At 39.2% G+C, this 15270-nt stretch overlaps 1 protein-coding gene across 1 annotated transcript in view; it reads left to right on the plus strand.

Moving 5' to 3' along the window:
* The first annotated feature begins 994 nt into the window (after nt 1-994).
* Nckap1l (NCK associated protein 1 like) overlaps nt 995-15270 on the plus strand; it is a 44664-nt gene continuing 30388 nt past the window's right edge. Inside the window, exons 1-9 of the mRNA XM_034516514.3 lie at nt 995-1213; nt 2200-2310; nt 3044-3136; nt 8402-8458; nt 9595-9737; nt 10582-10672; nt 10799-10936; nt 12559-12607; nt 12698-12854. Coding sequence (XP_034372405.1) covers nt 1112-1213; nt 2200-2310; nt 3044-3136; nt 8402-8458; nt 9595-9737; nt 10582-10672; nt 10799-10936; nt 12559-12607; nt 12698-12854 — 941 coding nt within the window. The 5' untranslated portion in view covers nt 995-1111. The remainder of the gene's footprint in view (nt 1214-2199; nt 2311-3043; nt 3137-8401; nt 8459-9594; nt 9738-10581; nt 10673-10798; nt 10937-12558; nt 12608-12697; nt 12855-15270) is intronic.

Raw genomic sequence — 15270 nt, forward strand, 5'->3', positions numbered from 1 at the left:
TTTATTTATTTATTTAATGTATGAGTGCTCTATCTGCATGTATACCTGCATGCCATAATATAAATAGATAAATAAATAAATAAATCTCAAAAAAGATTTTGTGTTCAGTAGTTCTTGAGTGAAGTCAAAGAATTTGTATGTCTAGTAAGTTTCTTTTAAAACATTTTGCTTTATTGTTTGTAGTATTAACAAGTTTCCAAGTGCTGCTGTTACTGCTGGATCATGCTCACAGAATTACTGTACTAGATACTAAAAAGAATATCAATATTAGATATCATACCTATCATTAGGAAGGAGCATGTGATGTGGGTGGGAGAGAGAAAAAGCATATGCTTAAAAATATAACAAGGAAGCTAATCCCAGCACTCTGGAGGTAGAAGTAGGAGGTCAGAGGTTCAAACTTATCCTCAATTACATAAGGAGATGGATTGAATATAGCCTGGGGTTTACAAGACCCTTTTTCAACCCTTGTGACCATGTGTATGTGTGTTTATTATATACATATATATAAACATAAAACATAAACATATATACATATGTATATAATACATATATATTATATACATATGTATATAATATATGTTTATGTTTTATGTTTATACATAAAATATAGGGAACATGTCATTGAATGGAATAGTTAGAAAGAGACCAGGGTCCTAAAGGATGCTGGGGCCTAAGGATGAGTAGAAAATAACAGGCATTCTTGACTGGGATATAAAAGGGTAAGTGTAGAGTGTATGGGGCTGGTAGTAGATATTCATTTGGTGTATGCTTTGTCTGAGACATTTGGGGAGGTGGAAGGCCAGAAAGTTGGTGCTGCATTGGGAGGAGCCTTGAAAACCTGTTCCTTTCCTCAGCTTCCGCCCACTTCTTACCAAAGTACTGCACAACCAGAAAGAGGAAGTCTCCTCTGCTGAGGGTGCAAGAGGAAGCACAAGAGGGCTCTGAAGGCCTGTGAGCCATCCTCCATGAGCCAATTACAGAAGCAACCGGAAGCCGGGTGCACAACCAGGCTGAGTCCTTCTACACAGAGGGTGTTGCCAGCCAGGCTGAGAATATTTGGGGCAATTGGGTCTTCCTATCCGGATGCTCCTCTCTCTCGGTGGTCATCATGTCTTTGACCTCTGCCTACCAGCATAAATTAGCAGAGAAACTCACGATCCTGAATGACCGAGGCCAAGGAGTTCTCATCCGCATGTACAACATCAAGAAGGTAAGCAAGAAGGTTATTCTAGCAAATCATGTCAGGAGCTTGGAGGCCTGCAGTCCCAATAGTCAAGCCCCCTCTTTTTCTCCATTGCTTTAAGTGGCTTTCAGTCACTTAGACGATATGGTTCCCACAGTTTGGGGAGCTAGAGGGAGGATTCTTTTTAAGGCTTGTCCTTTCTAGGTATGATTCTTGCCTTTTTGAGAGCATCATCTTTCCCCTACGACTGAGGGTGGGGTGGGAAGGAGAATATTTGTGTTGTGAGTGATTTGATTAAGGGTCTGGGGGTCTAGAACTTGGGGTTTATTTATTGCCAATTCCTCTAGTTTTTGAGCTTTCAGGTTGTGTTTCTGGCAAAACCTTTTGTGTGTGTGTGTGTTCGTGTGTATGTGTAATTATTTCCTTAAGAGGGGGAAAATTTAAGGAAGTGGTGTTTTCTAAGGTACTTTGGGGGCTGTGAATGCTGTGTGTATGTGCTTAGAAGAGTAACTATGAAACTGGGTAAAGGTGATGCCAAGAGGTGAGCCAGGGACTGGGCATCTGTAGGAAACAGGGTAAAGGTGGGTAATTGTGAGACTGTTCAGGAAGAGAAAGAAGGGACTTGTGGGAAGGGACCTTTGTGCATTTTGTAGTAAAGCACCAGGAATATGGCTTCTGTCATGTCCTTTGTAAAGTCTCTTGGGACCCTGAGCTTTATATAAAGTCCAACTTGTGATCAGCTACTTTTCTCACTACTTCCGGCTTTAGGGAAGGGGTGGGGAAGCAGCTTCCTCTCTGTGTTAGAGCCAAGCCTCTGTTGAGACAAGACACCATGTTAGGAGTGTTGGTTTACTGTCTGGAACGAACTTGTTTCTCACTTACCCTCAAGCTTTTATAATAAAATCTCAGACTGCCATTTCTAAGAGAGATAATGGAAGTGAATGATGTAGCCAAAGGCATGTATCTAAATGGAAACATAGTATGGTGGTTTAATTTCATTTTTGTCTATGTAGACCTGTTCAGATCCAAAATCCAAACCACCTTTCTTACTGGAGAAGTCCATGGAATCATGTCTCAAGTACATCAACAAGAAGTTTCCCAACATAGATGTCCGAAACAGCACGGTGAGAATTTGGGCTCATTTCCCTCCTTTCTGTAACCTTATTCTTGCATGGCAGTTTATTGCAGACTCTCCACTTTGTCAAGTATAGCCATCTCTAGTTTCCTAGGCTCAGACTCTGGACTTCAGGCATTGAGGGTTTTAAGCTCAGATGGGAGTCTCCCATGGTGAGCTGGGGCATAGTCTTGACAGCCAGGTTCATGAGAACACTGGTACTTACAAAGAAGCAGCTCTACCAGCCTTGCCGGGCACATCTGTTACTGTAGCTCTTGATATCTACACCATGTTTCTTTGCTGTTGGATGCTAGGCATCCACTGTCATATCCTGTACTTCTGTCTGCAACACAGTACTCCTGTCCTGTGTCATCCCTAGATCTCTCTCTCTATACTCAGTATCTTTATACTCTGCTTCTTTTCCTATTGATTTACATAGTAAATGTCTTCACTGAAATGAAACTGAAAATCTTTCAGTTAGCCTTCTGATTGTAGTCAGAATCACATTTGGCCATCCAATCCTGATAGAAAATTTCTGTTCAGAGACTGGAGAATGCTGGTGAGCTATTGATCCCTCCCCAGCATGTTCATCCATTAAAGAATGATTAAATTTTCCATGCTAATGATTGGTTGAGATGGCTCAGTGGTTAAGCTATGATAGGGTATTACTCCTAGTTTTTAGTTACTTGGATCAATTGCTTTTTACATTTTTACATGTCTTGTTTGATTTGTGTTTCTTTCAGCAACATTTAGGACCAGTGCATCGTGAAAAAGCTGAGATAATTAGATTCCTCACTAACTACTACCAGTCATTTGTGGATGTCATGGAATTTAGGGTGAGTCCTCTGTAGCCAGGGTTAACATGAGCTTCAGAGGTTGATCCTTTTTAGTAGGTATTTATTAATGTTGCTTATTGTAGGTTCTTGAAAGAAAAGGAGAAAGGCACTAGTATTCAATAATGTCTAAGTTGAAGTGTTAATAAATGGTATATGAAATACCCTGTTTACCATATTACTTCAAGAGATATGTAAGGTGGATGTGGTCGGTGGCATGAATCTATAGTCCCAGCACCTAGGAGGAAAGGCAAGAGAATCAGAAGTTCAAAGTCAGCTTCAGCTACATATTGAGTTCTAGGCTAGCCTGGGTTACACAAAATCCTGTTTTAGAAACAAACAACAAAACAAAATATAAACGTAAATCAATAGTATTAATACAGTCACACTAAGCATTTAGATACTATACAACACATTTAGACATTATACAACACGTACCAAAATTAAATATATTTGGTGATGGATTATGGCTGGCTTCAGTTTACTGAGTCATAGTTTTCTCAAAATTTTTTTTAAAAAAAATGTATTTATCTATGTGTGTTGTATGTGCACTTGCAGGCATGTATATGTCAAGAAGTGTGTGTGAAGGTCAGAGGATAACTTTTGGAGATTGGTTCTCTCCTTGCAGGTCCTATTATTATTTCTGTTACTGCGCTTTGTAAACCAAGCTCACTGGCTCATGAACGTTCCATAAAGTCTGCTGTGTCTGCCTCCTATCTTGCTGTTGGAGTGCTGGGATTACAGACATGTGCCACTACATCTGTGGGTTCAAGGAATAGAGGTTGGATCAACAGACTTGTGAGGCTAATGCATTTACCCACAGGTGTAAATGGTGTGTGTGGTATGTGTGCTCATGAGTGTGAATGTGTATGTGTCATGGCATATGCATGAAGGTCAGAGAACAAACTTCAAGACTTGGTTTTCTGTTTCCACCTTGTTGAGCCGCTTCCCTGGTCTCCTTTTCAGTTTTTATTGTAGTATACATACCATAAAATTTACTGTCCTAACCATTTTAAGTATATGGTTCAGTGATATTAAATGTATTCATGATGCAGTCTTGTCTTTTCATGTTGTAAAACTGACGTTTTCCACCCTTTAAACAACAGTTTCTCATTCTTCTTCTCCTGTGGCCCTTGGTGACCATTCTATTTCCATTTGTATGATTTTAAGTATGCTGTTTTGTATAAGTGGTACCTTTTGTATTTTTGTGATTGACCTGTATAACTTAGTAGGATATGCTAAGGTTTATCCATGTGTTAGAATATTGGAGAATTTCCTCCTTTAGAAGCTAAACAACATTCCATTCTGTGGTTATACTCTACTTTGCTTCACTAGTTTTTCATTAGTGAGTGAACACTTGGGTTGCCTCCATGTTTTAGCTGTTGTGACTAGTGCAATGATCTTGGTGTTCAGCTGCTTTTCAGATCTTGATTTTAATTCTTTTTTGATATATGCATAAGAGGAACTATTAGATTATGGGTAATTTTTTTAGAATTCATTTATTATTGTCATGTGTGTATGGTGTGTGTGAATGTGAGTGTGCATGAGTCATGTCCTGTGCATGGAGTCAGAGGACAACTTCAGGAGGAGTTGGTGACTATCTTGTCTTCTTCTCTTCTTCCTCCTCCCCCCTTCCTCCTCCTCTCCCCCTCTTCCCCCTTCTCCTCTTCCTCATCCTCCTCCTCCTTCTCCCCCTCATCTTCTTCCTCTTCCTCCTTCTTCTGTAGTGGCTGTACCATTTAATTGACTACTAATAGTACACAAGGGATACAATTTATCAATATTCTGATTAATAACTGTTGTTTTTTGTTTTTCAGAGTGAGTATTAAACCTAAGATCTCACAAATACCATGCAAAATTCTACCACTCAGCCATACACTTGCCTCATTGTTATTGTAATTTATGTCCTGCTAATTGTTGATACAGAGTATCTTTTATTTTTTTAATTGGACTTTTATATATATTTTTGGAGAAATACCTCCTTCAACTTCTTTGTACATTTTTGAACCAGTTCTGTTTAATTTTTGTTGTTGAGTGATAGGAGGTTTCTATATAGGCCACTATTAGCATTAGTATTTCCTCCCATATTTTATTTTAAATATAGTAAAAATTTCCCAATGTAAATCTGACATGATGCTACACACCCTTAAACCCAACACTTGAGAAGCAGAGGCAGACAGGTCTTTTGAGTCTGAGGTCAGCCTGGTTTACATAGTAAGAACCTGTGTGAACTGCCCTCTCACACTACAAAAAGTAAAGGTAGTACTGGTTGCTTATCTCTAATCTGAAGTTTTGAACTCTGGAATACTCTAAAATCTGAAACTTCTTGAGTGTTGATATGACTGCTGTAAGTGTGACCTATGTGACCAGTTACAGTCAACGTACAAGACTACAAAAATTGCATAAAATTATCTTAAAGTCATGTATTTGTTACTTTTCTGATGTATGAGAAGACACTCTGACTGGGGGGATGTATAGAAGATATTGTTCTAGAGGGAGAATTCTCTAGAACAAAGGAGGTGTGGCGTTGCAGGGAAGAACCAGGAAACTGAGAGATCACATCTTTAATGATAATCTCATTTAAATCCACACAAGCTATGTTCATGAGATGTTCATAAAACATACATGAATTTTGTGTTTAGATTTGTTTTCCATCCCCAAGATATTTTATATATACACATAAACATTTCAATATTTGAACTATCCAAGACATGAGACACTTTTGTTCCTAAACATTTTGGTTCAGGGATAGTCAACTTGCATAATAAATGCTGCTTTTTTTTTTCTGGATCTTGTAATTGTCAATAATTTGCCATATTGCTTGTCACTTACTTTTCCTCTAAACCATTTTCCTTATTTGCAGACATCATGACATTCCTTTCCCAAAATATTTTAGTATGCATCTGTTAAGAACAGGAATATTTTCTTATGTAATTCTAGTACAATTATCATGCTGAGGGAATGTAATATTCTATTATTGGCTAATACAGAGCCCATATTTGCATTTTCTTGTTATAATAATTCTTGTCTTTGTCTTTTATGACCTGACCTTTGGAAGATTCCAAGAAAGTTGTTCAGAATATGTTCAGTTTGGATTTGTCTTGTTGTTCAAAGCTCTTAGTAGCTATAGTGAATAAGTGACATTTTGTTACTGCTTTTTGGAAGTTAAGGAAACATTAAAAATCATTTCATACAGCATTCTAATATGCAAATTGATGATGCCGTTCATAATTGAAAAATTAATGGAATAATTATGCGTCTACAACTTGTCTTAAGGAAACAGAAGTGCAGTGATACATGTATAAGAATCTACTCTGATGTATTGTTTATAATAGTGTCAGTGTGATAATTGATATAGCCAATAAAAATATTCAGCTAAAAGCTCACAATAAGTAAATAAATATTATGCAGTTGTTAAATATGATAACATATATTTGCATTAGTTGACATGCAAAAACATTCTTTACATATTGTTTAATGATAAGAGAAAACTACAGTACATCTTAAGATGTAATTGGTCTTTAAAATGTATATTTACATAGATAAATATGCATATACAGAATGGTATATTCTGAATGGTGGGATTATGAGTGTTTTTAAAAACTGGAGATGGAAAGGGCTAGAGAGATGGATCAGTGGTTAAGAGCACTTGCTGCTCTTTCAGAGGACCTGGGTTTGGTTCCCAGTATTTATAACTTCAGTTTCAGGGATTCAACATTATTTATTTATTTATTTATTTATTTATTTATTTATTTATTTTTGGTTTTTTGAGACAGGGTTTCTCTGTGTAGCTCTGGCTGTCCTGGAACTCACTCTGTAGATCAGGCTGGCCTCAGACTCAGAAATCCACCTGCTTCTGCCTCCCAAGTGCTGGGATCAAAGGCGTGTGCCACCACTGCCCAGCCAGATTCAACATTCTTTCTGACCTTCACAGGCACCTGCACACACATGGTGTGATATATATACTCAGGCACACACATATACACATAATTTATTTTCAATAGGGGAGGGAGGATGACTTAGTGGGTAAATTGCTTACCATAAAAGTATGAGGACCTAAGTTCAGATCCCCAGAACCCAAGTAAAGCCCATATATACCATAGTGTGTCTTTGATCCTGGTATTCCTATGGTGAGTTGGAGACAGAGTCAGGACAATGCCTGGAAGCTTGGTGTATACAGCAGCAAATGAGAGGTGGTCCCAGCCAGGTGTGGGGTTTATGCCTTTAATTCTAGCACAGACAGATCTCTGTAAGTTTGAAACCAGCCTGATTTACATATTGAGTTTCAGACTAGTAGAGGCTATGTGGTAAGATTTTTGTTTCAAAAACATCAACAACAAAACAAAACCCCACAACAAACAAACAAACAAACAAACAAATATAAACACAAAAAGCCAAGAGGCAGTCCCTAACAAGTTGGAAGTTGAGGACCAACAGAATTGTCAGTTATCCTGCACCAGGGGGTCCCAGGCAACTGTTAAGCTGGTGTCTAGAATGATGTCTATTTTCTAAAGATTCAGGTAAATGGAATCTGATCAGCATGTATTATCTTGTGTTTTGAAATTCATCTATATTGTGTCATACAATAATGATTTACTACTTATTTTTGCTGAGGACCATTCTACTGTATGGATACAATAGAATTATTTATATCCTGGTTGGTGGCTTGCTTCTGGATTTGAGCTAGTTTGTATAAGTCAAGTACAAATCTTTACAGGGATGTGTTTTTCATTTCACTGGAACAGATGGTAAGAATACATTTTATGTTTTTGAGATTTCCAATTTTTAAATAATTGGTGTGCATTATGCACATGTCTGGGATATAGTATAATCATTTGATATATGTACATAGTGTATTGTAATCAAATTAGTATAATTAGCATTTCTGTATTCTAAACACTATCACGGCTTTGCATGGAGAACTTTCAAAGTCTTCTTTTGTTCTTTAGAAAAGAGTGTCAATTTTATTTTATTTTTTTAATGCCAAACTTTAAAAAGTTGTTTTATATCACCTTGTGGGGAAATGGGGCTCAGGGACTGTAAGTCAGGTTATGTACATGAACATCAATGCCTTGAGCCTGTGGCCTGTGGCACCAGCAGGTAGTCTAACAGGGGCCACTGATGTTTGTGAGAAGGAATGTCTTCCTCTTTTGAACAAAACCTTAAGGTGATCCCCAGAACCTCTGGGGAAGAAGCTACTTCATTCCACAGCTTGGTAGCTCACATTACTTTCTTCTTACTCATTTTCTTCTTCACTTCTATTCGCAGGATCATGTATATGAACTTCTCAACACCATCGATGCCTGCCAGTGTCATTTTGATATCGTAAGAGCCTTTGTAATGTTTTTCTGTACTAGAAGAGAATTAAGGAAAAGTACAGGTGTAAACTGAGGAAAGGGAGAATGGGGCAGGGTTGGACAAATGACTGTTTCATTTGTTCCTTCTCAGGGCTACAGTTCTCTTATTGTTAATTAAAATATGTATTTATTTATTGTGTGTATGTGGGTGGTGTGGTGTGTGTATTCATGTGCTATAGCACATGTGTGGAAGTTAGAGGACAACTCGTGGATGAGTTTTCTCTTTCTACCATGTGGGTTCCAGAGGTCAGACTTAGGTTAGTCAGGCTTAGCAACAAGTGCTTTTTACCCACCTAGGTACTGTAATTCTTTTTTAAAAAAATGTGCTAACGTTAAATGCTGTTAAAGGGCAAGCAGATCATCAATGTTATTTAAATAACACAAAATTACACAGAAGTATTTTTATTTCATATCCTTTAATCCTCCAATAGTACTTTATTCCCTAGCTTCTTTGTATTTTTTTTTTTTTTTTTTTTTTTTTGGCACTGGGCTTTGAAACTAGGGCCTCCTGTATTCTAGGTAAGAGCTCTACTACTGACTTAGATTCCTAGTTGTAAAATTAACACCCCCTCTCTTTCTGTTTCACATTCCTCCCTCCTTCCTTCTTCTGTTGGTTTTGCAAGACAGTTTATCTATATAACCCTGGCTGTCCTGGAACTTGCTCTGTAGACCAGTCTGGCCTCTAACTCAGAAATCCACCTGCCTCTGCCTCCCGAGTACTGGATTTAAGGGTGTGTGATACCATGCCTGTCTAAACTTTTTTATTTTGTGACAGGATCTCACTAAGTTGTCCAAGCTTGCCTTAAACTTACTCTGTAGTCTGAGCTGGCCTTGAGCTTGTAATTTTCCTGCCTCAGTCCCCTGGGTAGCTGTGATCAGTGACTAGTGTCAGAGGCTAGTGTCAATGTACTAGGCTCTCCTGCATCTTGAGCTCATATTTAGCTCCTGACCTTTTTTCAAAATTTCTTCTGAAAACTAATACTGTTGGTTCCTACTTTTAGTAGACATTGGGTCTGTTTAGAACTGTAACGGTTGGAGAAGTTGGGAGTGGTCCAGATTAATTGGCCACATCAATCTTGGGATTCCTATGTATTTTCCTTGTAGAATCTCAACTTTGACTTCACTCGGAGCTACCTGGACTTGATTGTGACTTACACCTCAGTCATTTTACTCCTGTCACGGATTGAGGACCGCAGGATACTCATTGGCATGTACAACTGTGCCCATGAGATGCTGCATGGGCACAGGTGAGTTAGGAGGAGGTTAAGAACCTCACCTGTGCTGCAAGGAGTATATGGAGACAAAGGAACTTGATTCTCATAGGAGAGTCTATAATTCATGTGGTATCCTAGGCAAAATAAAATACACTTTCACATCTAGTTAACTATTGAATCTCTTCCAGTAGATTATCCATTCAGTATTATCTTTGACCTATTTATAATCCAGGACTGGCTTCCACTTTGCTTTTCAGGTTATTATAAAAGGCAAAGACAATTCTTTTTAGTATTTAGAACTAATACCAGTAAGGTTAAGCCACTAGAGGTAAAAATGTAAGATAATACACATTAAGGATAATTGGAAGCCAAAAAGAAATAGATGTTGGATTATATGTAATTCTGTCTTCCATTCATTAATGCAATGTGAGTATTTAAAGAGTGAGAAATGAAGACTGGGAAGATGCGAGTGAGACATAGCATGGTGTCCTATGTGATGGGCATTCTCAACCAACCATGTCTACATGGATGTCTTGGCATAAGCTTTAGCTAATAGATAAACTTTGGGATTGTCAGAGATATAGGTGCAGGCATATTTGATATGCAAATATCAAAGGTATAGAGTAGCTATTATGCATCCATCCCTGTCTGGGGAGCTTAACAAGGAAGAAACTACCATGGACCTGTCTAAGTGTGGCTATTTCTAACCATAGCTCTGTATGTCTACAGTTGGGCATCAGTGTATGTAATTCATAGGTTAACATACCTGTCTTTGTAGGGGGTAGGGAATGCCAGCCTATGTACACATATGCGTTATCCTTGACATAACCTATGTGTGGAATGATCCATAACTCCTCCCTCTTCTGCTTCCCTCCAGTGACCCTAGTTTTGCTCGCCTGGGCCAGATGGTACTAGAGTATGACCATCCTCTGAAGAAGCTGACAGAAGAATTTGGACCTCACACAAAGGTGAGCTCCCTGAGAGAGAGAGAGAGAGAGAGAGAGAGAGAGAGAGAGAGAGAGAGAGGAGAATCATTCAAGCAGAAGCATTCATATTCATCTCTGACATTAGGATTTTTTTGCCTTTTCCCACAGGCTGTGAGTGGAGCCCTGCTCTCTCTGCACTTCCTCTTTGTTCGGAGGAACCAGGGAGCTGAGCAGTGGCGTAGTGCCCAGCTTCTAAGCCTCATCAGCAGCCCTCCGGCCATGATTAACCCTGCTAATTCAGACACAGTGAGTTCACCTTTCCTTCTGTTAGGAGAGATATTCTCTGCCAAGGTCTTCTCTCTGGAAGGTGCTTCTTTTGGGAAACATCAGCCCTCAGGTTGCTTTAGCATTCTTCTCTGCCTAGGGCCTGCCTCTAGGTTGAGCTTCTGATTGGACCAGGGTTAGTTTGTACCTGAATTAACAAAGGGATAAAACCAAGTCAGTAGGGTGTGGTAGCATGTATGCTTATGACCTTTTCACTTGGAAGACTGAGGCAAGAGGACTGTTAGGTGTCCACAGCCAGTCCTGCTTATGTAGCAAGTATGAGGCCAGCCAAGGCTATGGTAAGACTCTGATTCAAAACCCAAACAAAAAAAGAAATGGAGTCATTAAGATTCAAAACCCCAAACAAAAAAAGAATGGAGTCATTAGCCATATATAGGAATTTACATTAGGAGTCAGTTAACTAATAAATGTTGATATTCAGACATGATGGGATTGACATTTTCCCTTGAAGAATTTATAGTCCTGAAATGAAGACGTGTCATGGGTGGCAGAGCATGGCGGTACATTCCTGTTATTTCAGAACTTGGCAGTCAGAAATGAGAGAATTGCCACACATTTGGGCCCAGCCAAGACTGTATAGCAAGAACTTGTCTCAAAAGATCCAAAATAATATAAGTATATGGGGGAGAGGTGAGGTATAGGGGTGATTGCTATGCAGTTGTGAAGACCTGAGTTCAGATTCCTAGCAATTGTATAAAAGCTGGACATAGTGTCACGTGTCTGTAAATAGCACCAGAGAGTAAAGACAGGCATACATAACTTTGGAGCTAAACCAATTAGCCATGAGCTCTGGGTTCAGTGAGAGACTCTGTCTCAGAAATAAAAAGTGGAGAGTGATTGAGGAATACAGGTGATGTCCAGCTCTAGTTTCTACATAAATATGTATGAACATGTACACACAGGAATGTATACATACATGGATGTGTACACAGAGGTCATTAATAAGTTCCAAATGAATGTTCACACTTCAAATGTGATTAAAGAACACAATGGAGAAAGAAATTATGAGATTTTGGGTTGAAACTTTTTGAAAGTATCTCAGTGTTGATGAGGTGTTATGTTATATATTTATTTGCTCTTACTTCCAGCCCAACCTTGTTTTTTTTTCCTCAGCTATGGCCTTTGCTTCTTAGTTCTCTTCCAGTGCCTCATTTCTTTCATGGTAGCTTTCCTAGCTGTGTCTCATCAAAGTGTCTTAATCCAGTCTAGTAAAAGAAATGTTATTTTTGTTTGTTTTTAGTGCTAGAGATTTTTACCTGGGCCTTGTGCATGCTAGGTGTGAAATGTTATTTTTGTTTGTTTTTAGTGCTAGAGATTTTTATCTGGGCCTTGTGCATGCTCTGTTTTTTAATTTAATTTTTTATTACACGTTTATTTATTTATTTTGTATTGAATGTTGATGAGCCCAAGTACAGGAATCAGAGGACAACTTTTAGGGGTTAGTTTCTGCCCCTTTACCATGTGGGTTCTGGATATTAAACTCAGGTTGGAAGCAGGTTTCTTTACCTGTTGAGTCATCTCGCTGGCTCTGTCCTTTCTTTAGAAGTCCTAAGCCTTGACCCTCTCTGCCTGTCTTCTTATAGATGGCCTGTGAATATCTGTCAGTGGAAGTGATGGAGCGATGGATCATAAGTGAGTTATAGGAGCAGCTGGGAAAGGGCATGGCAGCATTCCCAGGAGTACACTGCCTAAAAGCCTTCTCTTGTTCTTACCCATTTACAGTTGGGTTTCTTCTTTGCCATGGGTGCCTCAACTCCAACAGCCAGTGCCAAAAGCTGTGGAAGCTGTGTCTGGAGGGTTCCCTGTACATCACCCTCATCCGGGAAGATGTGCTGCAGGTGCACAAGGTCACCGAGGACCTGTTCAGTGGTTTAAAAGGGTGAGCTGATCTTTTGGGAGTTATAGCTCATCAATATCTCTTTCCTCAAAGTATCAGTGGTAGGGATTAATTCTAACTTTGAAGTATTTACCAGACATCTACTCTTTGTTGGTGCCTCACTAGATTTTAGGGAAAGAGAGATTATTAAGTTATTGTGAGGCCAGACTGCCTAGTTTTTATTCAAGCTGAGCCACTTATTAGCTTTGTGATTCTGGGTAGGTTACCTAACTTCTCCATGCCATTGGATCAATTTCCTTATCTGTAAAATATGGATAAAGTAGTACCTCCCTTCTGATTGTGGTGGCGTACCATTATAATCCCAGCACTCAGGGAGGTGGAGGCAGGAGGACCAGGAGTTCAAAGTCAGCCTTAGCTTGTTCCACAGTGAGTTCCAGGCCAGTCTGGGCCTCATGAGATCCTATCTCAAAAACCAAAACAAAATTAAGTAGGTACAAACAAAACACCAAACCAAACAAAAATGAAAATGTATGAAAATGTATCTCTCTATGACCTCATATTGTTCTGATGTATGCAAAATATGTGGGAAAAGATCTGTTACATTGTATCATGCACTTGATTTTTTTTAAAAAATGTATCAAACTGAGTTTGGTAATCCCAGGACTCAGCATAGCATCTAAGGCAGGAGGATCAATGTGGGCTACAGTGTGAAACCTTATTAAAATAAGAAGTAGCAGATACTGAATTACTCAGAAAAGCATAACCTTTTCTTTTCCATTTTAACTGTGCTTTCCCTAACATTTTGGGCTTCCTTAGTCTTTCCCTGAAGTTTACTCTTACTACTTTTTGCTTTGAGGTTGCTTGTCTACTATGTGTCTGATTTCTGTTCTAATTCAAATGGTGTGGCTTTTTCTCTTCCTCTTATTGTCTTTCCTCTCTGTAGCTTCTGAGAATTACCACTTGCCTGTCTTGGTTCTTGAGCTTAAAAAAGAAAATTTACGCAGGGTGTGTGTGTGTGTGTGTGTGTGTGTGTGTGTGTGTGTGTGTGTGGTGGCGCACGCCTTTAATCCCAGCACTTGGGAGGCAGAGGCAGGAGGATTTCTGAGTTCAAGGCCAGCCTGGTCTACAGAGTTAGTTCCAAGACAGCCAGGGCTACACAGAGAAACCCTGTCTCGAAAAAACCAAAACCAAAAAAAAAAAAAAAAAAAAAAAAAAAAAAAAAGAAAAAAGAAAAAAAAAGAAAAAGAAAAAGAAAAAGAAAATTTACAAATTGTTGGAAAACAGGTAAACTGTTATGATTGAGTAGGGGGTTGAAACACAAAGTGTTGTGTAAGCAGGAAGGGCATTAAAGGTATTTGCATTGGCTTTTCAGGCTCTAAAAAAATGGGAGATAGGCAGACATGAGTTAAACAGTTTTAGCAAAAACCCTCAGCTCTCCTCTACCCTCAACCCCCCCTTCTCTCTCAATTTTGAAGATGGGGGGGGGGGCGCGTTCTTTGTAGCACTGGATGTGCTGGAACTCACTGTGTAGACCAGGTTAACCTCAAACTCATGCCTCCTGAATGCTGGGGTTAAAAGGTGTTTGCCACCACACTTACCTTGAAGTTCATAACTTTTGAGACAAAAGAACAGATGCTCAGAGGTTCAAGTTGGACAGCTTGGGCTACAAAGGCAGGGCCGTGAAAGCTGGTTTTTGAGCAGTGAATTGGAATATCATAAGCTCTGCCTTAGAGTTTGAATTTGTGCTCAAGAGGATCAGGAGTCATTGAATGAATTCAAACGAGGCAGTTGAAAGGATCAGATTTGCATTTTAGAGAAGATTACTGCTCCAGGGGAAAAAGATTAGATGGGCAAAGCTAGAGGCAGGGATTAATTTAGTAAATTAGGAAAAATTGAGGATGTCAAGATCTCTGGAATGGCATCTGGTATTCCTTAGGGTAGAGGCATGAGAGCTACAGTAAATGTGGGGAAAGACTGTGATTTCTTAATTTTAGACTTTTAGTTTATTTTTATTTTGTTTGTATGAATGTTTTGTTGCATATGTTCCTGTGTACCATGTGTGTGCAGTGCCCATGGAGGCCAGAAGATAGTGTTGGATCCTCTGGAACTGGAGTTGGAGTTGGTTGTGAGCATCCGTGTTGGGGGTAGAACCCCAAACCAGATCCTTTGCAAGAGCAGCAAGTGCTCTTAACTGCTGAGTCCTGTGGATTTAGTTTTTGAACAAACTGAACTGGAAATGTCTGTAAGGCATACAGGCTAGGTATGTCAGTCCTCCTAACTGTGTGACTCAGTAACTAGACATGCTACCTGCACAGGATGACAACTGTCGGTATGCTAATCAAAGCCCCAAGAATTTGTGTGATTGTTTAAGAAGAGCAGGGACCAATGTTTTGAGAACATTGATAGTTAAGGGCCAGTCAAAGGTGGGAAAACCCATGACAAACTTTGAGGAGAAAAG

This window comes from Arvicanthis niloticus, chromosome 13, assembly GCF_011762505.2.
Source record: "Arvicanthis niloticus isolate mArvNil1 chromosome 13, mArvNil1.pat.X, whole genome shotgun sequence".
Lineage (NCBI taxonomy): Eukaryota > Metazoa > Chordata > Mammalia > Rodentia > Muridae > Arvicanthis > Arvicanthis niloticus.